At 36.8% G+C, this 25,358-nt stretch overlaps 1 protein-coding gene across 6 annotated transcripts in view; it reads right to left on the minus strand.

Annotated features, from left to right (window-relative positions):
* Dgkb (diacylglycerol kinase beta) overlaps window positions 1–25,358 on the minus strand; it is a 707,644-nt gene that overhangs the window by 529,619 nt on the left and 152,667 nt on the right. For 3 of the 6 annotated variants that reach the window (XM_006983949.4, XM_042260690.2, XM_076550751.1), the window contains exons 3-5: window positions 13,585–13,661; window positions 10,365–10,385; window positions 2,263–2,416 (exon numbers count right to left, since the gene is read on the minus strand). In XM_006983949.4, coding sequence (XP_006984011.1) covers window positions 2,263–2,416; window positions 10,365–10,385; window positions 13,585–13,661 — 252 coding nt within the window. Of the gene's footprint in view, window positions 1–2,262; window positions 2,417–10,364; window positions 10,386–13,584; window positions 13,662–25,358 lie in introns of those variants that run through there. The other 3 variants (XM_006983950.4, XM_016002476.3, XM_076550752.1) reach the window with 2 other exon arrangements.

Below are 25,358 nucleotides of genomic sequence, written 5' to 3' on the forward strand. Positions count from 1 at the left end.
AAACTTTCAGAATAAAAAAAAAGAGACTATTGCCATGTCTACATTTGAGGCATACTTTTGTTATTTTTAAAATATCACACACTCACATGTGTGTGTGCAGACGTGTGCACGCGTACGTACACACACACACACACACACACACACACACACACTTCTTTAAAAAAAAAAGAAAGTCTCTATTTCCATTATTTGATATAGGCAAATACATTTGTAGGATACAGATAAACATGTATTTTGTTTCCCTGGAACTCAAGGACAGTGTTGCTCAGGTGAATTCTGCTTGTAGATTGAAGTTAGAAACTGTCTCCTCTGCAAATGTTCAGTCCAGAAGATCGCACAGTTCCAACTGTTAAGAAGACATACCAGGAAACCAAGGGGCTAGCATGGAGAGCCTCCTCCAGCTATTATAAAGTGAGTGGTGCTCAAATAACTGAATGTGCAGCAAGAAGCCAATTATGATAAGGCTGCCTAGTTGTCATGTATCGTGAAGCATCATCCCATGGACGCTTGATTTTAGAGGGCGGGCACCACATCCGATTCTGCTTGAAAAAAGTGGTATTGCCATTTGTGTGGATGGAAGTAGCACAAGCTGCCATGGTGCCGGACGATTATCAGACTGCCTGGCTTGTGGTCTGCTGACCTCTACCAGCTATTCATTTTTTAAATGTGTGATCACAGTGCAGGGATCACACTCTTCCCCACACTACTGGTCATTACACTGCAGACCGTGGTACGATGGCTGTGTGATCACAGTGCAGGGGTCACACTCTTCCCCTCACTACCTGTCATTACACTTCAGTCCATGGTACGATGGCTGACACTCCAGACCATTCACTCTCCTGAGGACTCTGAGAGCTTTGGGGGATCTGTTGATGTCTGAATGATTTTCCTAACGATACTAAGTGTTTTTCTTATCCTCACTTTCTCAGGAATGTACACTGAAGTATGTAAGAGACCACTTGACAGAACACACAAAAATAGACAGATGTAGATGTGAGCATCCAGCTGACTTACAGGAAGCCATATGCAAAGAGTTTCAACAGTGGAATATTATGCTTCAAAAACCACTTTGGTTTTGCTTTTAAGGATAGTAATTTTTTTTAAATGAGTTACTTTGTTCTGTGATGGGTTCATTTATGTTACTTCTAGAATGTCTCATCTTTATTGAAGGAAATATTAATAAGTATCACACAAATTTGTTTTCTGAATCGGAATATTCCTAAGATCTTTTAAGACTGCATTGCAACATGCAATATAGGAACTGAATGCCCTTTAGGTCTAAAGAGGTGCAGTCAGAGATGAGGACATGGGAGCAAGGACAGCGTCAGCTTCTTCTGGAATAACTACCTTAGCATTTCATCCCACAGCACAGGATTTGGGTAGCAGAGGTGTTCCATCTCCAGCTTGAGTTGGCACTAATTGAGACACAATGAATCTCCTGCTAGTTAGTAAAGCACAGCTGTTCTTTTATGTACTCAAGGAGTCTGAGGTTCAAGTCTGCTGGTAAATCCACTGAACTGACCTAAGGAAGCTGCCAAGGAAGCTGTCCTACACAGAATATCCTGGATTAAATCCCCCAAACACTGCTCTTACCTCAGAGCTGTGTTTCAGCTGCAAGGCTCTGGTTTTCGGATCCTCTAACCTAAGGACTGTACAGGCTGCTTATTGTTCCAGCAACCTCATTTTTACGTGCTATCTTTTTTCAGTTCTCTATCACCTACTAAACAAATTCATGTTTTATATTCTTGGGGAAATGAAGAATCTGACTTCTTGATTGGACTAGTTACCAATAGCTACTAATGCACTATGCTTCTGTTAAAAGCTATACATGGTCAAAGAACCAACCACACTGTGCTGCAGGAATGTAAGAAAAATTAAAACGTTCTGAGCTCACAGATCTGAATCTAAATGTATATTGATAAATGTCACAGTTGATTATACATATTATATATTTCTTATGTATAGGTTCCTTATTATTATATTTTCAAATATATAGTTATTTATATTTGTCCAGTAATTAAATTTTTTTCCAAATTTGATGAAAGTGTCTCTTAAGATCATTACAGAAAAATGGACTTCCATGTCAAATTATAAGTCATAATGAATCCTATTTTCTATATTGTTTATTGCACTGGGATATTTTAAAAATCACTCTCAAGTATAGATTCCACTGAAGACACACAGACAGTTTTCAGTCTGATGATGTGAAACCCACGTATCCTTTACAAGGCTTACTATATGTTCCTTTCTAAGCATACTTACCACCTGAAAGGAGAGCGGGCTTGCTCTTGGCATTTGGGCTGGAATGGGGGAATTTGTTGCTGAACGACATGAAAAGGTGTGCAGTGAAATCGTCAGGGAGCTCAGCTTCCAGAAAGGTCTTCATGAACAGCTTGAAGCCTTCAAAATCTATGGTCTGAAAAAACAAATTTAAATATGTAATTTCAGATCCAGTGAAATGACAAGACATTTCATTTGTACATTGTTCAAATCATTAGTAACAGAAATTACCTGAGATGTTTTCTATAGCCAAGTCTAAAAAAGAAAGATAGTAATATGAGGCCAAGGCTTGGCAGTTCTATGCTATCGTTGGCGATGACAGGTACGTGTCTCCCTTTGATAGTGTAGAACAAAGATAACATGATTTCTAGTTAGATGTTTCTATCTCCATGGCAACCATGTGACATCAAATTTTACCCTTTGAAATTTTCTTTCTACCTCCATCAACTGGGACTGCTATTTCCAAACCCCCAGGTTTGTTCTGAGTAGCTCAGAAACTTAGCAAAACAAGCTAATGTAGATTCACATATTTAAACAGAGGGCACACAGAAAGCTAGAACTTCCACATCTTTTCTTCACGACAATGGTGATTATTCCTTTTGAAAATTGTAAAAAGTGATCAACAGTAATTTTAAATCAAAACCAACCCCAATTGATTAAGCATCCCACAACATCGCATACAGACCTCTAATGGAACATATTGTAAGGTCTTTAGCCCTTCTCAAATCCCTATTCATCTGAAGGCAGTCATTTCAGAGTAAGAGTACCAAGTCCCCTTGAAAAGCTACTGAAAGAAGCCAGAGTCTCACTTCCAGCTTAGTATGGACTACACAGGAGTCTCCAGTAAGCACGCCTTCTTGAGGCAGAGGACAACAGGCAAGATGACTGACTGTTGCAGAGAAACCGAGCAGCTGTGGGTGCCCTGGGAACAAAAGCATGTGGATAATATTGACCAGGCCTGCCTAATACTCCTGTGACTGAGGGAACATGTTAGAGGAGTGCTTTCTGGAAACAGATGCAGGTGGTGAACAGTGAAAGGCTTAGGGAAGTGTACTAATCAGCTAAGAGGCCTAGAAAAGTTACAGAGAAGAAGGCAGAGTAAAACCAGGTCAGTGAGCAGCAACAGTGTGCATCGGAAGACCTGCCTCACAGAGCCCTGGCGGGACCTTCCCTCACCCAGGTTAGTTAGAACACTGAGATGAAGATAAGTCAGGAAAACCTGGTAGTGGATTATTTTTCATTTTTTTCAGAATACCTAAAAGATAAGAAAATTTTCTCTAAACTATTTCTTTTTAAATGAAAAATTTCCCATCTTGTATGTTTAGTAGTACTTGAGAAGGAGAAAGAATGTGTACCACCTATATTGTTAATCAGTATGAACATACTGATGTCTGGTTATTATTTTTGGTAAACTTAACTGTTATCTTTTCAAGATATCACCTAAAACATAAATTTTTAAAATATGAGTAATTAATTAAGTTATATATAATATATATAGTTTGTATTGTTTTTTATTGAATGTAATCTCAAGAATATAATAACCCATTACCTTTGTTATTAGTAATTTCTTTATAAAAATGTGTATGAAATCAACACTTCACAGTTGTTGTCTGAATAAAAATCTGTATAAAGTACATTACAGAACCTTGGGTTTATTCATTGGAAAATAAAAAAATCATAAAAGGTAGTTACGTCTTGAAAATACATGGGTTATTTTGCATATGAATTTGTCTTTTTTATTGGCTCAAAAATGATAAAATTCACTGTCTCCTCTTAAATTAAAACTTTACTTTTCCTTTTGGTTCTGTAATCAAGCAACACTTTCAAACTCCTGAGTTCAGAAAGCAAAACATTTTCAAATATTTCACTTCCTAAAAGAGGACCATCACAGACTAAGAATAGAGGGTTCTGTTAGTTCTTCAATGAATTCTAGGAGATGATGTCATAAGATCTAAGGTGAAAGTTTTTATGGAAGAAGTGAAGTTGTTTCCCATCATCCTCATAGGATTCTTGGGGGCAAATCTTTCTGCTGAACTTCTGATGTTATATACAGCACAGTGCTGTGACACCCACATGACTTACAGCCCAAACTTATCTGACTCAATGTTTCCAACTCACAGTTATCATGGAATATTTTCCAATGTTTTCTGAGTTATTTTCTCTATAGAATGATTTCAAGTGTCACCTACAATCATGCCGTCTAAATGATAAGACTTTAGTGATAAGTGCCTGATATACTTACTTTACATAATTCCTTTACAGTATATAATTGCAGGGAAATTTCACATTTATATGTGAGTTTTACTGCTGTCATTAGTTTTGGAAAATTCACTTTTGAATAGAATAAGATCATTTATAATGCTCGTTAATGGAAACATGAATGGAAGAAACAGCATGGAACTTGAATATTTAAAGAAAAATTGGCTATTGATTCTAACACACACACACACACACACACACATACACACACATACACACACCATGCTTAATTTTTAAAATTATTTTTAATATTTTTCTTTATGAAGCAGCCACAGACTAATTAGAATGATAACAGAAAATTTTATAAAGAACACAGACTTCTCAGCTGCTACTGCCAAGTTGGCATAAATTCAAAACACACTTCCCCATCCTGTTCATTATTATATTTGGCCATGTGGATCCTCTTCTCTCAAAGCCCCCTTAACGTTAAAGCTGTAACATTAATATTTATTCTAGTACATGAAAATGAATAAAACCACGTGTCACTTTCTCCTTCTTTTCCTTTGGCAGGTTTGGGCTTGGAGCCTTCTCTATTTATGAAATTCTCAATGATCATACCAGGTTCAGTCTCAGGTGCTGGGGTAAAGGTTCCATCAGTCACCCAGCTACCAGAGTTAGTATTCGGAGAAACATATTCTGTCAGCACATGCGAGTTAGGGTTTAAGACTCTACAGTTGAGTCCGGGAATTTATTTCTTCTAGAAGCCTTTAAGCTTTCTTTTTATTCTTCTGAGTCAGGACTGCCTGCTTTATTTTCCTTAAATTGAAAGATAATATTGGAGGCTCACAGAGACTGCTAATTGTATATAATGGAAATACTAGGTATATGACATGTCTTGTGTGTTGATGGAATCCTCACAAAATCAAGAGGTGAGTGCTAACTTTGCTCCTTTTTATAGACAAACAAGTCTTTAAAGGTGAATTAAACTGCTTGTCATCAATGCTTCTAGTTGACACCATGGATCTAAAAGTTTTTCCAACTTCAAGGAGAAGAATATATTTTCATGGCCTTATTTTCAGTGTTCGCAAACACTACAAGATGTTTTGCAACTTTTTATATTTATTTTATTTATTCATTAAAAAAATGTGTCTCGGGTATTCCAGGCTATTTAGAAACTTACTATGTAGTTGAGACCCTTGAACTCCTAATCCTCCTGATTCCATGTCCCATATGCTAGGATTTCTAATCTCTCTCATCTGCCTTGCAGCTGGTCTTCATGATAAAAGCATTAATTATATGTAAATAAGCCTGCTGTTTCAAAAGTAAGAGATATAAATTAAAAAGTATAAAAATAAAAGTGAAGAAGTGTTCAATTGCAAACTTTGGAAACACCTGTGACTGTTGTGTTACTTTGACTGCTCAGTGTGTCCTACTGTGCTGGGTGTGGAAGTGCAAGACACTTTATCTTTCTGGAAGCTTTCTGCATAGGGGCACATCCTGGCTCTGCACTTGCACACACAGCTTTAGTAAATGATATCTCCTCCTCCATGCAAGACAGTTGAGCGTGCTACCTTTGAAATAATGTTCACAAGTGAAAATTTACATCACTCATTTAAAAAAAAACTATTTATACTTTTTTGTAGCTAAAAAATACCTAAAATTCTTTCAAAAATTTTAGATACTCCATTCCCTCCCACCAGAATACCTCGACGAACTTTCTTCTAGTGTCTTCCAGTGGTTTTCTGAAAGTGCTGTCTCCAGTGATAGAAATATATAAATAATAATGAGACAAAATTCCAAAATAATCAATGTTTCAAGGCAGCATTAATAAAACTATTTTTGAAAATGAGCCAATAGGTCATTTAAATATTTCAAAGGCACTATTTACCCTAAGAGGGCTTGTAATTCCTATCTAATGAATGTCATCAAAGGAATGAAGAGACAAAGCCTTAGCTGTTAGACTGTCTAAGATCTACACATAAACTTGGATGTTAGTATTAACCTAAGGAAAGTAACAAAGTCATTCCAAATCCATTAAAGCTTGCCTTTATATCTCATTGTTGCGAAAGTAACTGGCCCAGTTGGTACAATTTTGTTTTATGAATTATACATATTAACTTACAGTTTATTTCTCTGTGGTTTACTAGCATTTATCATGATTTTTATAGCTATTAAATTGCCACATCATTAATCCAGCCTCTCTATGAGGAACGTTATAGCAGATGGTCCACTCTAAAATTTTCGATGTTTCCATAGGTCTTAAGATAGTGAATCGTAGTAAACATGCAAAGTCTTGATCCTGTGATTAATAATTAGACATCTCCAAGAAGTCGTTCCTATTAATTTAACTACATTATGATATAGTCAGTCTCATAAGTACCTATATAAATACCATATCAAGACTTGGCACCAGAATTCTTTCTTTACTAGAGCGATTCCCCTAGTGTCTGGCATTAAAAATTGAGCCCATGTACCAAGAGGAAATTCCAAGATTCCAAGGATAATCATCCTTATCAGGTAGAGCATACAGAGTTGCGGTGCACAGGGCACTGTGCAGTCTGCTGGTGTGTGTTCGAAACTCCAACCAGCTTCAGATTGGTAAGACAAGAACGTCACTGCAGCTGTATTGATGCTAACAGGGAAGGGAGGCGGAAGTGCCCAGTCAGTCTCCTTGTGTTCCTGGCGTTCACACTGACCTGGCACCTGACAGTTGTGCGGAACAGCAAATTGCAAGGGATTGGTGCTGCTGTCCCTGGCAGCATGAGGGAATGCCCTGGCGAAGAAGCATATAGCATGGTTGCTAACAAGAAAACAGACGGTCTTAGTGCTATAAAGGACAATGATACTATGTTTGACTTAAGCGGAAATGAGGAAATGAGCCTTTGAGGAATTTGAGAATTCATTATTGGTTAGGAGTAGAGATGTTAGACATCCTCACACACAGCTTCGGTACATGATTGAGGAGTTCTGAGTAAAATGATGCTGTTCCCAAAGTGTGGTCCTAATCACTGTCACTCAGCACTAATGTGACACCTGCTTTGAAACAGACAAAGAGTTATATATTCCTCAATTACTTTGAAATTTCAAATTTACCAACATAAAACATTTAAAAATATCTACATTTCATAGATAAACATACTAAAGCCAGAAAGCTTGTCTTTGAAGGTGGCAGATGTGAGGAATTTGAACCAATACTGTCCCTCAAAAAAAATCTCACGTTTTCCTGTTGTACATTTCTCACATTTAATAGAAAATGTTGAACTGACTTTGGGGGATAATTATCTTATTTTAATATTATTTTACAAGAGTGTTAATTTTAGTGTTAATTGTATTAACATCAATATCCTTACTGAAGTCATTTAAAATATACTTTAGTTGTCAACATTATGCTCTGTATGTTCTGAGTTTCCAGGTTTCTTAGAATAAGATCAGAATATCTCACTTGTCTGAATATGAAAGGTCTAGATTTTAGCAGAAACTATAAAACAGAGTACCACAGTTGAGGCAAGGTATAGGAGCTGTAAAAGCATACCCGAGCCTTAAGTCAAGTATCACTACTAACAGGAAATGTGTGTGGAGAACTCCCCATCCCAGTCAGGAACGGAGCAGACACAGAACAACAACACATTCACACTCTTAGCACCTGCTCTCACTGTGCTTCTTCTCAGCTTGGCCTCCTCATTCTGCTCTCCAGTTGATCAGATGCCTGCTGAGGTATGTTAGCACATGGAACACAGGCTGGGCCCAATAATACAACACAGAAACATTCTGCGGACTAAAAGGAAGCAGGAGCTGACTCTAACACCAACTTTTGAACAGCTCAAGTGGCGGGGCAGGTGGTGTGGAAAGATGGGTTTGTTGAGTAAAGATGCTGAGCAATCTTAGTTGGTGATGAACAGGCTGGCAGACTCTGTGCAACCGCCTCCAAAGAATCGTTAAATACTGCGATATAAATACCTGAATTCGAGGAGCTAATATGTTTTCACAAAATTGAGAGACAAAGTGATGAATGGCTGCTCTCTACAATGGAGGATGGTAACTGTTATTATGGTCAGTGATTACAATCTCAGTGAAACCTCATCTTAGGAGAATATACTTGAATGTACATACACCACACATATCTTTCTTTTTATTCTTCTGAGTTGGGACTACTTTATTATCCTTAACTTGAAAGATAACATTAGATACTTATGGAGACTGCTAATCATATATAATGGCAATACTAGGTAAATGACATGTCTTGTGTGTTGATGGAATGAATCCTCATTGAACTGAAGTACATTGAATAAGAATGTCCCTTATAGGCTCATATATTGGAATACTTGGTCCCCAGTTGGTGGAACCACCTAGGACAGATTAAGAGATGTGGCTTTGTTGGGGAAAGTGTGACACGGAAAGTGAGACTGGAGGTTTTAGAAGCTGCTGTTGCCAGTGTCTCCGCCTCTTCTGCCTTGTGGCTGTGAACTTTCAAACATAAGCTCTCAGCTAGTGCTCCAGCAGTGTGCCTATCCCTGTGCTTCACACCATGATCATTACAGAAACAAATCACTGTGCTTCACACCATGATCATCACAGAAACAAATCACTGTGCTTCACACCATGATCACCACAGAATCAAATCACTGTGCTTCACACCATGATCACCACAGAACCAAATCACTGTGCTTCACACCATGATCACCACAGAACCAAATCACTGTGCTGCACACCATGATCATCGCAGAACCAAATCACTGTGCTTCACACCATGATCACCACAGAACCAAATCACTGTGCTTCACACCATGATCATCACAGAATCAAATATCTGACACCATAAGCCCCAAACGTGCTCTTTATCCTGTTAAGCTGCCTTGGTCACAGTGTTTTGTCACAGCAATAGAAATATAAGTATATATATATATATATATATATATATATATATATATATATATATATATATATATATATATATACACACATATGTATGGCAATGAGTATGTTTTCATAATGGAAGACCAGAGGTGGGTGCCATCTGTCTTCCTTTATTGTTCTCCATCCTTTGAGACACTGTTTCTCACTGAAGCTAGAGCTCACTGATTGTTTAGACTGTTTGGCCAACAAGCTTCCAGGATCTTTCTCTCTCTGCCTTGCAGAATTGGAATTGCTGTACAGCACTTCCATGCTAGCCTTCTCATTTGGGTGCTAGGTACCCGCAATCAGGACCTTAAACCTACACAAGAAGCATAGGACGTATTGGGCCTTTTTCCTGGGTCCAGAAATATTACTGAATCGACAAAAACGTAGTATTTCTTCTGTATTGGAAATATCCATTTAGAACAGCCAATAAAGATCAGAGATTCTGTGCCCTCACTGAACTACTAACAGAGCTTTGTTAGTGTGGAATTCATTGGCACACAATGTGGATGCAATGGATGGCTTACCTTTCTCCCAAGAGGGGAATATCAGGAGCCTGTTAAATCTGTTTTCTCCACAAAGTTAACATAGGATTATAGACAAAAATGAAACAAAAAGTCCTTACTATTATATTTTACATTCAGTTTTCAAATCACACACTGTAAACTAATAAACTAACCATTCCCTCAAATAAATTAACTTACCTGAAACTAATATGTTTGGTTACCCATTCGAGTTTGAAAATTAAACTCTAGAGTCTCTAAGACCAAATCCATACTTTGAACACTTTCATCCCATCAAGGCATCAGGTCTCTACTAGAGATATTTATTGGGAAATTTTCTATTGTTCAGTTACAAATTTAGGTATTGTAGGAGATCTAGTATGCTATGAGGTCCTAGTTAGTATATAAGTATAGCTTAGTGGTATGAGTAAGGAATTCATAGTCTAAATAAGAAGGCAGATTTCAATAGAAAAGAAAATGTCTTACTTGGTTAAGAATGTCTTGTTTCTGTGCATGCAAGGAAAGAAAGAATACATGTGTTAATGTGAGAGAATTTGTACCCATTATCTCATTTTGCTGATATTTTCACTAAAAGTTCAAGACTATGTATTGATTATAAAATGTACCCTGGGTAAATGGGTCTCAAAATGCTGTTGTAAAACAACAGCATCAACATACGCTGGGAAAATGTCAGAAAAGCAAGTTATGAGCCCAACCCCAGACACACTCAAGGAGCTTTTAGAACAGGGAGGAGGCAGGCAACAATCCATGCTTTAAGTAGGCCTATGTAAGTCTGATGTAAACAAAAAATTGAGAACAATTGACTAGACCAGTCTTTGAGCATAACTACAGCCATAGTTCCTATTGATGTGAATCAAATATAATAAATAAAACACAGTGTGATTAAAACCTTCCAGAGAGGGTAACAAAGAATGTGTATCTATAAATTTTATTAGAGTTTTTTTATTCCTCTCTTGCAATGTTTCCTTTCATTAGTAAAACATATCAAATTGTCCTCAATGCCTTAAAAGGCTAAAATATTTTTTAATCAAATTTGACATTCAAGACAAAAACAAACAAAAAACCAAACATGCAAAAACAAGCCGGATTTTCTCATATACCAAAGTTCACTGTTTTCATGAGAAGCATCACTGTGTCTTGCTGAAAAGATATTCATTTTAAAATATTACTTTTAATTAATTTAAGAACATCAGAATTTTTAAGATTTTAAATTTTAGAGAACATTTAAAAGTTTTATTTAAATTTCTCTTGCATAATTTATGTAGAAAGGATTATCAAATTGTTTTTAAATACAAAGATTAACTATACTTGATTCTGTCCATTATCTTTTGTCTAGTATTTCTTTACTATTGAGAGTAAGAATTGTTTCACATTGTTGATTTAATTTTTAATAAACCACATGAAATCTCTAGGAAAAAAATCTCAAGTGGTTTCATTGTCAATGATAGGTATTCCTAATTATTTTCTAGTGGCTTTTATAAAACACAAATTGCTCTTTTTTTTTTCTTTTAAAGGGAAAAGTTCTGGTTAATATTTAGTTTAAGTAGTAGCTTTATTCTTCTTACTCTTAATTTAGAATTACTAAAAGGCTATATGAAATGTAGCTTTCTGTGTATCAACTATTATTACCTAAATGCACTCAATAAATTTGCATATTTATGGAGGGGTTGTATTTAGTAACACATCTGGTAATTACTGTACTAAATCCTATGATGGCTGTTAATTATCATGAAATAAATAATAGTAATAAAGAGAGTTTAGTTATTTATCCAAGGAATCCTTAAGAGTAAAGGACTACAATGCAAACAATATCTCGGCATACAAATTCTAAGTCAATGATGATCAGATGCTATGTTGAGAGGACAAATATCTCAAGTGTACATGTAAGGATGTGTGTTTTCAGGCATCACTGCAGCATTGAGTGTTAATGGCATTTGTAGTGTGACAGCAGTTCAGCAATGTTGTCTTCTATCCCCCAATCTATTTTCCTGGACTTTGAGACTTTCTGTGTTACATACCATTCCATTAATTTTATATCTTTTATTCTGCAACATTAAAAAGAATCAAAATAGCAGGTAAACACAGGCCATGGATGTGTTTTTTCTTAGAACTGGATAGAGGAAATGGCACCAAAACCACTGATACATTCTCCATCATTAGAAATCACCAAAATCACATTTGTTAAAAGAAGAAAGCATGAGTTACTTTTGAAATGTGTAATTATGTGTCATAATGTTGAGAGAATAAGAAAACACGAAACAGAGGCAGATGTGGTAGTGTGTGCATGCACTCTTCACACCTGGATGACTGGGGCAAGAGAGGAGGCCTTACCCTTTTGGAGGAGGGGATGGGGGGGGGAGAGAAGGCTTGCGGGGGTGGAAGGTGGGATGAGAGGGGGATCTGTGGTTGGTGTATAAAATGGATAAAAAGAATTTCTTTTAAAAAAAATAAAAGAGTTTGCAAGCTTGAGACCAGCCTGGGTTACACGGTGAGGTCTTATCTATAAGGAGAAACAATGAGAAAGTGTTGAGAATTCTAAAACCTTGTGAAAACTCTAAGGTTGTAATTTAGATGTTGGACTTCAAATTCCACAGAAGGAAGATCTTGAAAGATAAGTAGGAAGTATGTTCTTATAAATATGCAAAAACCACAAAGTCATATTTCAGTATGCAAACAAATCTATCTTGATGACATATTTAAACATAATTGGTTTTTGCAAAGATCTGTTTTTATTCTTATATATCCAAATTTCAGTTGGTGAGGCTACAAATGAACTCAGAGTAATTTTGATCAGACATTCAAAACATAACATCTTTCAGCTGATATAAAATGGAGAATTACTTAACAAATAATTTGGAAATGAACTCTGTAAAATATGGCATTTAAAATGAATTGATAATCAGGCAAAAATTTTATATACAAAAAAATATACAAGATAAAATGAAAATTTGATTGTCTGGCTCTTTAAGACACATGGTTATAACCATCTCAAAAGTCTTTAATAATAATTTCCAGAAAGCAATTACTCCCTGTCCCTTACATGCCCATTTTGGATTAAAAGCTGCAGATCATAGGGTAGGAATTAAAGTGTGTCCTTCTTTCTTCTATCTAATCCTGTTTCCTAACTCTAGAAAAAAAGCCCCCAAACAATGTATTTTAATGATAAGCATTTTTTCTTTCTTTCTTTCTTTCTTTTTTTTTTTTTTTTTTTTTTTTGATTTTTCAAGACAGGGTTTCTCTGTGTAGCTTTGCGCCTTTCCTGGAACTCACTTGGTAGCCCAGGCTGGCCTCGAACTCACAGAGATCCACTTCCCAAGTGCTGGGATTAAAGGCGTGTGCCACCACCGCCCAGCATGATAAACATTTTTTCAAGCACGAACACTCTAGAAGTATTTTCATCAATAAATGTTGTTATTAAAATATACTATATTTAATGGCCTGCCAGAATATCAATTTGTTATGAACTTTATTGTGTGGAATGTGCTAAATGGTTTATGGTATGTGAGATATATACATGTAAGTGTATATATGTATATATATATATATATATATATATACACACAGAAGTATATGTATGTGGGCATTTATGTAAACACGCATATACATATTTTCCTAGAATTTTCCATAAAGAAAATTCACCCAGCAAGCACATCATTAAACTGATAAAGAAAAAAAGAAGCTTTACCCCTTCAGGATTATACTTTGCAAGCACGCCATTACCATGGAATTCTTCAAGAACGTCTTTTAATTTCTTCGTAGAATCTACAACAACAAACAGGGAAAAAAGACAAAAAATATTTACATATTCCTAATGTGTTTATGTAACTCATTTAAAAAACAAAGATAAATGATATAAATAATCACCAAGGGAAACCCAGTTTTAAAGTCAACACATGAGATGTCTTGGAGGGAGTGGGGAAGCCGAGGAAGTAAGCCAGGTCCTTGCACAAACTAGATAAGCATGCTATGGCTGGAGTACCATCTCCAGAGTCAACGTCCATTCAGGCATAAAAGATAATGACCTGCCATGAAAGGGACTAAAACTATGTATTTTGATCAAGTAGATCCTTTGAGATTCAGGTCAACATCTATCTATTATATGTGAGTAGGAGGCAAATAAATGAAGAAATTTTTGTTTCTTTGCTGTATTTTGATCATGTAATATCTAGTTGAATATAATAAACCTAGTTTAAAAAGGAAAAAAGAGAATCATCATCCCTCTTCAAACTGCAGCCTACAGCTCTCATATCACTATTGTAAATTATATTATGTCATTTTTCAACAACTGTAAAAAAACATTCTATGCCCATATCATATTTTCATTAGCACATGTACATTTGAATTTTTTTCTGGGTTTGGATTATTCTAAATAATGCTGCTTTGAGCCGGGCGGTGTTGGCTCACGCCTTTAATCCCAGCACTCGAGAGGCAGAGCCAGGCAGATCTCTGTGAGTTCGAGGCCAGCCTGGGCTACCAAGTGAGTCCCAGGAAAGGCGCAAAGCTACACAGAAAAACCCTGTCTCGAAAAACCAAAATAAATAAATAAATAAATAAAATTAAAAAAATGCTGCTTTGAACATGCAAATGGATCAGGTTTTGTGTGAACAAAACTAATAACACCATAGGAGCCTTTCACATTGAGAAATGATAAGTAATATTGTATTAAATAATTTCAGAAGCTGATAAATGTTACTACTAAAGTTTTTACTATAAATTCTCTCATAAAATTATGATTTCTGATCAAGTCATTAGAAATTTATTATTCACTTAAGTTGGAGAAACAGAAGACAAAGACAAACTATATAAGTGTTCCTTGTTTATACAACAGAGTAAGAAATGTTGAGTTTGAAATGTGGGAAATGAAATTCTTCAGCTTCTTTGTTATGGACGAGAACATGAGTAAGTGTTTTCCAGCATTTAATTATAATTCCCCCTGATATTTCCTGAGACTTAGTAATCATGAACTGTGAACAGTAAAATATTTTTACTTAAAAAAAAAAATAAAAACTGACCCTTCAATGAAGCTTTGACCCATCCTGTCGCATATTTTGCGTGTATTTGGTGGACTTGGCTTTCGCCCGAATTGTATGGTGTCTTTCCCTCATATTGTAATTTATGTGGGTTTGGGTGTCTGGGGACATTAATCTGAGTTTACAGTGCACCACTGTCACAGTTTCCATCACAATCTCTCACGTCAGAACATTTTCACCAACATGAGCAGGAAGTGTGAAATCTTTAATTCCTCTTTCCCTTTTTTTCCTCTTCAGCCCCATCACAATGAATATACTTCCTCTGTCTATGGATTTGCCTGTCCTGAGCACTTTTGGGGAAGGGGAATGAAATCTCATCATGCACTGCTCTTGTGTCTGATTTCATTCCATTATCATAGTGTCTTCAAGTTCTAACCATGTGAAGCATATTTCTTTCCTTTCTATAATTGACTAACACTCCATTATATAAGAAATGTTTATCAACAAATGTACATTTGACTTGTATTTCATTTGGGTTAATATGAAAAATGGTGCAACACAAAAACATGTAAGTTTTAGAGAAAGCATGTTTCTATTCTCCTGGGTAAGAGAAGTGCTCAGTCATCCCATGTCTGATCATTTAGGGAACTGATACGAGGCTTTTCACAACAGCGTACCATTTTATAGTCTCACAGTCATGAGTAAAGGGTATAATTTCTTAACCCTTTCTGTTCAGATCCAACACTTGTTATTTTCTGATCTATCATAGTCATCTGTGGTTGGGCAATGTTTTTCTTACGTATCTAATTAGTCAGTTGCTAAGGAATGATGAGCGTATTTTCATGTGATTATTGTTTATTTTTGATTGATGTGTGTACATGTGTGTTTGCATGTGTGGAACTAACTGTGTGTGGAGAGGTGCACAAATGGGCAGCTGCGCGTGTCATTCATTCCTCAGGAGACATCGCCTTGTTGTGGGAGAAGAGTTCCCACATTTGGCCTGAAGCTTGTACATTGACTAGTCAGTCTGCGTGCCCCAGAGATGCTCCTGTTGTTGCCTCCCCCGTGTAAACTGGACTTCCCTTTGGGCCACCTATGGATGACTCAGGGTCCAGGGGCTTAGCTACGTGGGGCATGAGATATCTGAGGGAAAAAAAAATCTATGTACACTATGTTCTTATGTCTGCTAACTTTATTCCTCTAAGACAAAATGACATCAAGACAGCTATAGTTCACCAGGCACTCAAGGCAGGAATAACTCTAGACATACCAAGCTCTTTATCCATCTACTTTATTTCTCTGGAATGAAATCCTGTCTCCATAACTTCAGTTCCGTCCAGTTCCCTAGCTCATAGTCCAGCTAACGACTAAACTCCTATGCTTCCAGCCTCATCTTCGTCCTCTGTGTCCTCTTTCTCCATCTCTGCTGCTCTCTACTCCTGGCACTCAGAAAACTCGACTCGAGATCTGCTTACCCTCTATTCCTCTTCTTCTCTTCTCTCTCACCCTGCTGTTCTGTCACTGTCTACAGAAAATGCCTGACGTTTTTCCCCTGTGCAAGGGGTTCCCTGACTCTGCAGGACTGTTTTTTTCCCTCTAACCTTGATATGTAAAAACCTCGTTTGTTCTCAGTCAATTGAGAACCACTAGGCCTCCTCAAGGCGGGAGGGAATGGGCTGAGCTTCATTAGCACGGGAAATAAAGCTATGTGTCTCCCACCAGTTTGTCTCCTAAGCTCATCAGGGGAGTTAGTAACTTTACTAAGTTCAGTAGGTCTGGGGAGCTAAACTGTTTACCAATTGGTCTGGACACACAAGGATTTCATAGCAGAAGACAGCTGGAATATTAAAGGCTGGATAACACCAAATATTCATAATAAAAATGGCTTTGCCTTTTGACAGACCCTTGGCCGGTCATAGTTCAGCTTTAATACACAACTGAATCTCTGTGATATATTCTTGTGGCCCGCAAGAGCTGCCAGCTCACAAAAAAATGACACAGAGACTTATTAGTAATTGTTAAAGCTTGACCTTAGCTTAGGCTTGTCCCACTAGCTCTTATAACTTAAATGAACCCATATTTTTATTAATCTGCATTCTACCATGTGGCTTTTACCTTTCTCCCCATTTCTGTGTCCTACACATTTTGCATCTCAGTGGCATCTTTCATGCCTTCATTGATCTCCCTCTTTCTCTGTCTCTGTCTGGAAGTCCCACCTATACCCACTGCCTAGCTATTGGTCTTTCAATTATTTATTAAATAAATCAGCACAATATGTCTTTACAGTGTACAAATATCCCAAACACCCCAGATATTATAACTCCCCACTACCCACCAATGTACCTGTTTTGTTTACCTAAATTTAATGCAAAGGCTTAGAATTGGACAATTCTCATACTTGCAATTGCTTTAACACCTGAGCCGTCTCCGCAGTCTTTGCCCACTTACATATTTATGAGTGGAACATCTATTCAACTCTTTTGACCCTTGTCACAGGGTTGCTTGCATATTTGTTGTTAAAATCCTCTGGGGGTGTGTTTATTTGCTTGACATCTGTCCATCTTCCTAAGCTTTTCCTTTTGATAAGTATTTTACTAACATTTTCTGGCTGTGATCAGATTTGATTTGCTGTCATCTCAGGCACTGGATCTTAGGAAACGTTAGGAAAGAAATATGCATACCATCTAGGCACAATTTTCAGTTTTATTATGAACTTAAAGTTATAAAATTAAACAAACACAAGGAATTAGCTGAGAGCAAAGGAGTCATCCAGACAGGTGCGGGCCCCACCCAGTGTCTGTGAACTTCACCATTAAAAGCCAGCAAAGCTAAGATTGCTTTCTGTAGACTTGGTCCCAACATTACAAGGATGGCATTGATTGCTTTCACGTGCATCTTGTCAAGACTTATGCAAGTACAGAGATCAGATTTTACGTTTTTTTACAAACCTCCTTATTCCAAATGTATCCTTTGAAAATGATAAGGGGCTATTCTCAGTGGGCAAACCTTTTTCTTTCTTGTTCATAGAGGCAGGTGCAGAACAGCTATGCATAGTCACCAAGACATGCTCCTGTAATGAAGCGCTCATTCTGGAACATCATTTTTTGGCAGATTGTAGTTTCTTTAATAATGGATTACATAACAAACTCAGCAATAATTTACAAAAGTTGTTCAAATTATACATGTCAGATTGTAATAAGTTGCCACCCAGTTTACATTATGCCATTGTTAATAGGGAGGGAGGGAGCTAAATTAAAAGATAAACTCTCAATGTGTGTTATTTTTTTTTCTAAAAATGCCACAAGTACTATGTTGGTCCCCATTATTTGGTGATTTCAGTTCTTCCTCACCTCCTTTCCAATCCAGATGCACTCCAGTTTTGTCTCTCATTAGAAAAGAACAGGCTTCTAACAGATAACACAAAAAATAAAATAAAATATAATAAGACAAAACAAAAACCATCATATCGAAGTTAGACAAGAAAACTCAAGTGAAAAATAAAAGAGCCACAAGAGAATTCACAAGAGTCAGAGACCCACTCATTTGCACATTCAGAAATCCCATAAAAGTGCTAACTGTAAGCTATAGCATATATGCAGAGGACCTGGTAAAGACTCTCACAGTCTTGGGGCTTCGGTCTCTGTGAGTTCATAAGAACTTTACTCAGTTGCTTTAGAAGGCTTTGCTCTCCTGGTGTCTTACATCCCCTCTCTCTCCCTGACTTATTCAGCCTTATCTTCCACTGGGTTCCCTGAGCCCTGTAGGGAGAGATTTAATGGAGACATCTCATTTAGAGTTGTGTGTTCCAAGGTCTCTCTTTCTGCATAATGTCTGACTGGGTCTTTGTATTTGTTCCATTCTGCTGCAGTAGGAAGCTTCTCTGATGATGGCTGATTAAAGCATTGCAGATTACCATGGGGAGCCATTTTCTTGTTACTTTTTTTTATACACCAGTAGTATTTAGTTTTATCCTAGGTCTCTGGGCTGTCTAGACTCTGGTTCTTGGTCACCCAAGCAGTGTCACATATGGTGGAATAGGCCTTAAGTCAAATCAGATAACCCATTGCCACTGATTACCATTGTCCTAGCAAATTTTGTAGGCAGAACAGACTGAAAGATTTTGTGGCTGCAGAATACTTTTCCATGTCATAGACACTAGAACATAGGGTGAAGGTTTTATGTAGGCATCAGCTCAAACCTATCCATGTTCAGTGAATTGTGTAGGTGTTGCCTTCACCAATGGGGTCCTGCTGTCAGTATGTGAAGAGCTACCAATTGTGTTGCTAACAGCCTGGGTTGTTTGGGGAAAACCATGAGATATTTTCAGCCAACATTTCACTCAGATGTCACTTATTCCTGGCACTGGAAGCTTTGTCTGGTGACCAGTAGGGATTCCGTCTTTCTCACTGTTTGGACACATCATTAGGATTGCCTTCCTATATTATAGGAAGTTCCCACTGCATGAGATTTCCACATTACCCCTCAAGTGCCCTTCAGTTCTAGCTTTCTCTCCCCTCATTCCCTTCATCAATCCCATCTTCACTCGCCCCTCCCACCTGAATCTCCCATTCATGTCTCTCCTACCCAAGTTCCAGTCCATCCATAATATATATTCAATTTTCCCCTCCCAGGAAGATCCATGTGCCCCCCACAAATTCCCTCCTCTATGCCTAACCTCCTTGAGTCTATGAATTGTAACATCATTTATTTAATGGCTAGTATCCAGATACAAGCAAATATATGTCATACTTATCTTTCTAGGTCTGGGTTACTTCACTCAGGATGATTTTTTTTTAGTTCCATCTATTTGCTTGCAAATTTCATGATTTCATATTTTTAAGGGCTAAGTAATACTCCATACTGTAAATGTACCATTTTCTTTGTCCATTCTTTTGTCAAGGGACATCTAGGTTGTTTCCAATTTCTGGCTACTATGAATAGAACAGTAATGAATATTCTTGAGCAAGTGTCCTTGCAGTAGGATGAAGTGCCCTTTAAGAATATGTCCAAGTGGTATAGCCGGATATTGAGGTAAATTGATTCCCATCTTTCTGAGTAACCACCATACTAATTTGCAACATGACTGTAGAAGTTTGTACTCCCTCCAGCAGAGGAGGAGTGTTCCCCTTGCTCAACATCCTCACCAGCATAAATTGTCACTTGTGTTTTTGATCTTAACCTTTCTCACAGGTGTAAAGTGGAATCTCAAAGTAAATTTGATTTGCATTTCCTTGCTGGATATGGATGTTGAACATTTCTTCAAGTGTTTCTCAGCCATTTGATATTCTGCTATTGATAATTATCTTTTTAGATCTGTACTCCATTTTTAAATTGGTTTATTTGGTTTTTTGAAGTCAAGTTTCTTGAGTTTTTTTTATATATATTTTGGATATTAACCTTTTGTCAGATGTGTAGTTGGTAAAAATCTTTTCTGTAGGAAGCCATTTTGTCTGAATGATGGTGTCCTTCTCATTACAAATGGTTTCAGTTTCATGAGGTCCCATTTATTAACTGTCAATCTGAGTGTCTGTGCTTTGGTATTCTATTCAGAAATTTGTGTCCTGTGCCAATGAGTTCAAGGATACTCTGCACTTCCTCTTCTATCAGATTCAGTGTACCTGGTTCTATGGTGAGATTTTTGATACACTTATACTTGACTTTTGTGCAGGGAAATAAGTATGGGTCTATTTGCATTCTTCTACATGCAGACATCCAGTTATAGCAGCACCATTTGTGAAAAATGCTGTCTGTTTTCCAGTGTATATTTCTAGCTTCTTTATCAAAAATCAGGTGTCCACTGGTATGTGGATTTATTTGTGGGTCTTCAATTTTATTCCATTTATCAACATGTCTGTTTTTATGCCAATATAATGTTTTTATTAATTATAGCTTTGTAGTATAATTGAAATATAGAATGGTGAGACCCTAAGTTGTTATTTTATTTTTGGGGATTGATTTACCTATCCTGTTTTTTGTTTGTTTGGCTGGTTGGTTGTTTTTTTGTTTTGTGTGTGTGTGTGTGTGTATTTCCATATGAAGCTGAACATTGTCCTTTTATAGTATGTGAAGATGGGGATTGCAGTGAATCTGTAGAATGTTTTTGGTAATGTGGCTTTTTTACTGAAAATAAATCTCATTCAATAAGACAAAAAAAATTAGAATGTGTGTGCTGTGTGTGCACATACATATGCATAATCAATATCTGTATGCATATACACCTGTGGGGAGGGTACACATGCACATGTGTGTATATCCATGTGCTGCTAGCATGTTTGTGAAGATTTGACATTGAGCTGGAGTCTCCTTTTATATTGCTTTCATCCTTATGTATTGAGTAAGGGTCTCCCACTTGCCTCCAGTGCTCACCACTTTGGCTAGTCTAGGGAGGCGCTTTGCCCCATGGTTCCCCTGGGTTTGCCTCTTCTCTGGTATTAGAGGGGGATGAAGCATCCGCCTGAATTTTACTATGCATGTGAATTTGAAATCTAATCTTCATGCTTTGACAGGAGGTACTTCAGCCACTGACCCATCTTCTCAGCCCTCACAGGGAGTTTACAAAATAAACAAACTTGTTTATGCTACACCACTAGATAACAAGCTATAAAATTATTACACACTAAGTTTGGCAAAGCCCGGTCTCATTCTTCTTCATAAGAATATCAGATTTCAACTGTTCCCAAATAAATTATATACTTAAATATATATATTTAAATATATGACATGGGTGCCTATAGTTATAATTTTAGTTGATTGTTTGCTGAGACAGTCTTATTGTATCTCCCTGCCTCCACCATGTATATCTGGCTGTGTGTGTGTGTGTGTGTGTGTGTGTGTATGCATGTGTACCAAGGGCAAAGATTTTACCTGTTAGATAGTAGTCATAGCTGTCATTAGAAGAGGATACTATTTTCAACTATTGTCATTAGGTCTATCCAACATATAAAATGCATCTGTCATTTTTTTTCTAAATAACATATTGTTAATAGACTACATTGGTAGTGTAGTCCTCTTATCCAAGTATATGATGCCCTGGTTCCCATATTTACTGACCAACAAGGGTCAAAACAACCACTTTATCCTTGTGCTTTTGCTAGGGGTAGTATCTGGTGCAGAACAAGATATTATGCTCTTAGTATCATCTTTGCTAGCAATCTTACTATGACATCTGCAATTAGATTTTTCCAACCAGAAATTCAGGCTATCACCAAATTTCCTTAGTATTTCTTTAGTTTCTATCTAGATGCCTTAAGCTTCTTTTCTGAACAAAGAAAAAGAATGTAATATAAACTACTCTAAAATAATATTTAATGTACCCGTTTAAAATCTTTTGTTGTAGCAAATTCACTTCTGTGGGCAATAGAATTAAGCGCAGTCATTATATGTGTTAAATCAAAACATTTAGTAAAACAGAATTTTGAGTTACTGTTTTGAATCTCTACATTATTAAAAAATAAGCCCACACTAGTTCAGGAGATGACAGTTTTGTTTTTTAAAAGTTCTTATGTGGGTTGGAAAACACTTAGTGAGAAAGCAGACATTCTGGCAACAATACTACATTCTCCAGTCACGCTGTTAATAACATCCTGTTTTAGAACAATGCAAAACGTTAAAGTTAGCAGTTAATGTCTGAATACAATTTTCAGCTCTCTGTACATTTAGAAACAGACATAATATTCAGTAAAATGTAGAAACCAAAGTCTACTGATTCTGTAAAAAACATAATTTGGCCAGGGATATGGTTCAATGAGAAAGAGCAAATGCTCTATAACCAGGAGGACCTGAGTTCAAATCCTCAGTATGAACATAAAAATTTAAATGTGTCTGAATATGCTGAAATTTATAATATATATATTTCATGTGTGTGTGCGTGTGCGTGTGTGTATTTATGTCATGTTACTTGTATGGTCAGAAGACACCTTGTGGGAGTCAGTTGTCTCTTTCAACATGTGAGACTCAGGGACTAAACTCAGGTTTTCTGCCTTGGCAGCAAGTACCTTTAATGTCTGAGCTATACTCCTGGGTATACATATTTAGAAGAACTTAAAATTGCAAAATACTGACTCAAATCCTGAACCTGTGAATTGTGCACAACATTGCTAAGTTGTCATATGTTATTTGAGTTCACTGAAAAGCTGACTGGGAATGGAGTTGCCTTCCCTCCACTTCAACCCCAGAAATATTTATTTCAACGTGTCCTTTCAGAACTTGTGTCTTGAGATAGTGTGCTCCCCTTAATCCTGTGCCATAGAAGAGAGAAGAGCAAATAGTCCGAGTAGGACATTGTGTTCTTGAGAACAGCCAGAAGATAAACGTTTTCAACAGAAGTTACTATTGTTTATTCCACGAGATTAAAAAAAAAAAATCGCCTATGAGCCTATGATGGGAAAGAGAAGCAGGAAGTCAGCCATGGCGAGCTCAGCCATGGAGACTCACCTGGCAGTTCCAGCTGACAGCTTCCCCAGTCAATTCCTGATGAATGTTTGTGAATCCAGTTTGAAGATATTTCCTTCCCACTGTTACTTGGAAGCCTCTTTTGTGAGGACAGTCTACTCTTTGGGGGCACTCTAAAAGAAATGGTAGCTGACTGCCTTCTGGTAGGAGTCCCCAGTCAATTTCTACTGGATGTATCAACATCAAATCTAATTATGTCCTGCTCTTTGTCAATCTATCTATCCACAATTTGCACTGATTCTTTTAATTATTTTTAATATATAGTTAATCAATTACTCATTCAAAACCAAAAGATTGGCTGTGAGAAATAGTTCTCAGAACCATACAGGACATGCTGAATGGAAGGCAAGAGGGCGAGGCATAGTTCAGTTCTAGCCTGACTTTATGTACCTCATTATGATAACTCAGGGAGTTGTAAAGGACTTAGTGTGGAAAAAAAAGACTATAAAATACAGCATATTTTATTTATATAATCATATTGTATTTATATATTATATGCAAATTATATGTAATTATATAATACTTATATATTTACATTATTCATTAAATAGACTTGCTTTTTAGATGACCAATAGAGTAGTTTTCTCACAAAATTTACTCCTTACCCAGTCCTGTCCTGTTCTCTATATCTGAATATTGGAGACATTAGCAGGACAGTATCTTGCATTCTATAATGTTCAAAGATTGTATTGAAATAAAAATTTCCAGATGCACTAAATGTTTCCCCCCTGGTGTTTCCAGGCCTAATTTTGGCCTTAACTCTTATTGCAATATTTGAAGGGAAATATATATATATATATATATATATATATATATATATATATATATATATATGAACTTGAAAATTTTAAACTTTTTACTGAGTAAGCTGATCAAAGATGAAGGTAAGAAATCAGTTCTGAAAGGAACTTGACTTTGTGATATGTCAAATTTTTCAAAGGTGTAGTTAGAATTTTTGTTGGGCTGCCAACCATCTCCCAAATAAAGACACGGAGACTTACTATTAATTATGAATGTTTGGCCTTAGCTTAGGCTTGTTCCACTAACTCTTTTAATTTAATTTAACATGTTCATCTACATTTCATCTCAGGGCTTTTTACTTTTCTTTCATTCTATAGGTCCTATTTTCCTGCTTCCTCCATGTCTGATCAACTGGCTCCTGGTGTCTCTTTTTCTTTCAAGCCTAAATTCCTCCTCCTACTTATTCTCCCTGCCCTGAAGTGCTGTGGGAGGTTCCTTCTGCATACTGTGAATGTGTGTTGCTCTCATTGGTTGATAATAAAGCTGTTTGGCCAATGGTAAGGCAGAAAAAGGTTAGGTGGAACAATCAAACTGAGGACTGATGTGGATGGGAGGAGTCAAGAGAGACTCCAGCCAGCCACCCTAGAAGCAAGTTGTCAAGGCCTGGTAAAGCCATGGCCATGTAGTAATACATAGATTAATAGAAATAGGTTAATTTAAATGTAAAAGCTAGTTAGTAATAAGCCTGAGCCATCAGCCAAGCATTCTGTAATTAATATAAACTTCTGTGTGTTTATTTGGGATCATGTGATCGGGACAGAAAACTCCACTATGTTTACACTGAAGTCTTGCCTGTACTTCCTCCCTCACTATTGGCCTTTCAGCTTTTCATTAGACCAATTAGGTGCCTCAGGCAGGCAAGGTAAAACAACAATACATCTTTACATAATTAAACAAATGCAATACACCTTTGTATAGTTGAACAAACATTCCAGAAGACAGTGGTATCAGAAATTCTGTTTCCTCAGTGTTACTATTTTTATTTCAGAAGAGATTCAGAATAATATTCCATACATTTAAAAGTAGTCAGCTTTGATCTAGCTGCCTTAAAGATTAAGTTCATTACATTACACTTTGAGCTCTATTATACTGTGACAATCAATCTTAGTACTTTACCAAAAATTCAAAAATTGAGTTGATTGGAGGAGTACACTACGTGTATGGAGAGTTCCTTAGTTCCTCCAAATATCTTGTGGACATATCCTTAGAAGAGACACCAATATTGGTGGTTCATGAA

This window comes from Peromyscus maniculatus, chromosome 14 (assembly GCF_049852395.1).
Source record: "Peromyscus maniculatus bairdii isolate BWxNUB_F1_BW_parent chromosome 14, HU_Pman_BW_mat_3.1, whole genome shotgun sequence".
Classification (NCBI taxonomy): Eukaryota; Metazoa; Chordata; class Mammalia; order Rodentia; family Cricetidae; genus Peromyscus; species Peromyscus maniculatus.